We start from the raw sequence: 2,088 nt of genomic DNA, 5'->3' as shown, positions 1-2,088 counted from the left end.
GGTTTCCCTCTCTCCCCCAGCGCGAAGTGGACGGGAAAGGCCAGAGAGGCGGAAAACCACTGAGGAGTGGCCAGGCGGCGAGGGGGTGCGCGTCAGGGACCGGAGGGGAGAGGGCGGAGAAGCTCGATCGCACGGGACCAGAGGCCCCCTCAATTAGGGCCGCGCGGGGCTGCAGGTGCGCGAGGGAGGCCAGGCGTGCGGCCCCGCTACGTGCCGCTCCTCCGCGCGCCGCTCGCCGCTGCCACCGCCCGCGCCCTCGGGCCGCCACCGCCCCCGGCCGAGCCCGGGGCCGCGCCCTCGGGCCGGTACTTGAGCCAGCAGATGATCCAAGTGATGACGACCGAGAAGAGCGCCAGGATGCTGGCCACCGACAGGCAGATGGGCCCCACGGGCGAGGGCGAGGGCGAGCCGGCTGCGGGGGCTGCACCAGGGGGCGCTCCGCCCCCCGGGGGTGCCCCGCCGCCGCCGCCGTAGTGGTTGACGAAGATGAGGCCGGTGAAGAGCAGCACCACCATGGAGAGGAAGGAGAAGACGACGCACACGCAGCCGGCGGTGAGCGCGGCGCGCTTGCAGTTCTGGCAGCTCTCGTAGTTGCCCGGCGCGCGCAGGCCGGCGCGGGCGCGTTGTCCTCCGGCCGCGTCCTCGGAGGACGGCGGCGGCGGCGGCGGGGCCGGGGCCGCGGCGGCCGACGGGGCCGAAGTGGTCGCTGGGCGGCGCGCGGGCAGCGGTGGGAGGCGATCCTGGGGCAGCGGGTCGTGCGCTGCGCGGAGGGCCAGCGGGAAGGCCTCGGCGAGCTTGGTGTTGTTGGGCAGGCCGTGCACGCGGCTGTCGGGCAGCGGCGTGCGGTGGCGGCACACGGGGCAGGCGATGGCGCCAGGCGGGCCGTGCCGGGGCGGCGGGCGCGGCGTGCGCTCAGGCGCGGCGGCGGCGGCGGCGGTGGCGCGGAGCTGCAGCTGGCTCAGGCACTCCTGGCAAAAGGTGTGCAGGCACGCCAGCAGCTTGGGCGCGCGCCGGTCTGCGTCGAAGTAGTTGTAGCAGATTTTGCACTCGTAGTCCTCGAGCGGAGGGAGGACGGGAACCGTCACCGCTGCGCTCCGGGCTCCCGCGTCCCCGCCGTCCCGGGCTCGCGCCGCGGCGCCCCCGGCTCCGGTCGAGCTCCCGGGGCTGCTGGTTGGGCTCCGATCGCCGCCGCAGCCGCCGCCGCCGCTGTCGCTCGCCGGCGCTGCCATGGCATGATCCGCCCCTCATCGGGGGCAAGGTGAGGCGCCTTCCTCCCCCTGCGCCGCCGTCTCGGCTCCGGGCGGGGAGGAGGCGCTTCTGCCGCCCCCGTCCGGCTGCTGTCGCCTGGCGGGGGAGGCACCGCTGGCTGGGCCGGGCGGGGGCGCAGCGGCAGCCGCATCCCCCGCCCCCCCACTCCCCGGAGGAGGCGCGGGCGTCGCGGTCCCTCCCAGTCCCTGGGAGCCTCTCTGCTCAGTCCCCCTTGGGCCTCTCAAGGCGACTTCCCTGGCCGCTTTGGATGTCGTAATTGAGAGTAGAGGGCGGGTGGGGAGTTGGGGGGTGGGGGCGATGCGGCCTATGAAATTTGGGGTGCGGCTGCTTAAGGACCAGACGCCAGTGCAACACCCTCCTCACATTCGGAGGGTGGTGGGAAACCTGGTCCTCCTTTTTCTTTCTCCCTCCCGCTCGCCCCCTCCCCCTACACCCTTGCCGTTTTGTGTTAATCCTCTGGAGTCGGGGGCTGCGACCCGGGTGGAGCCTCCGCTCCCCCTGACCCCCCAAGAGCTCACCGGTGATGTAATACGGGACCCGCGCTGGGAGAGGAAGCGGCAGACTCCGCGGTGGCGGCAGCGGCGGTTCTTGTCCTTCGTGAAAACCGTGATCTCATTTCTCCGTCCAAGGGCGAAAGTCAGTCATCGCCAAACCATTTACACTTTCCGCTTTTATTAGCAAAGCCCAGGCGGCCCTACAGCGTTCTTCTCAGGGTGGGAGCAGAGAGATGGCATTTTTCCTTTTAACCATCTAGAGGAAAATTTGGGAGCTGAAAAGTACGTTTTCCTCCCCTGAAATATCGCTTCCTGGAGGAGGCAT

General features: G+C 71.2%; 1 protein-coding gene across 1 annotated transcript; it reads right to left on the bottom strand.

Moving 5' to 3' along the window:
• Nucleotides 1-206: 206 nt before the first annotated feature.
• On the bottom strand, nucleotides 207-1,838 carry LOC133060418 (RING finger protein 223). Its single transcript, XM_061147898.1, has 2 exons — nucleotides 1,788-1,838; nucleotides 207-1,344 (listed from the first exon to the last, which is right to left on the bottom strand). The coding sequence occupies exon 2, from the start codon at nucleotides 1,227-1,229 to the stop codon at nucleotides 207-209; it is 1,023 nt and encodes a 340-aa protein (XP_061003881.1). The 5' UTR covers nucleotides 1,230-1,344; nucleotides 1,788-1,838.
• Between the last annotated feature and the right edge of the window lie 250 nt (nucleotides 1,839-2,088).

Source organism: Dama dama, chromosome 8, assembly GCF_033118175.1.
Source record: "Dama dama isolate Ldn47 chromosome 8, ASM3311817v1, whole genome shotgun sequence".
NCBI classification, from domain to species: domain Eukaryota; kingdom Metazoa; phylum Chordata; class Mammalia; order Artiodactyla; family Cervidae; genus Dama; species Dama dama.
Note: the sequence above shows the minus strand (reverse complement) of the source record. Positions and strands in the feature narration are given on the sequence as shown.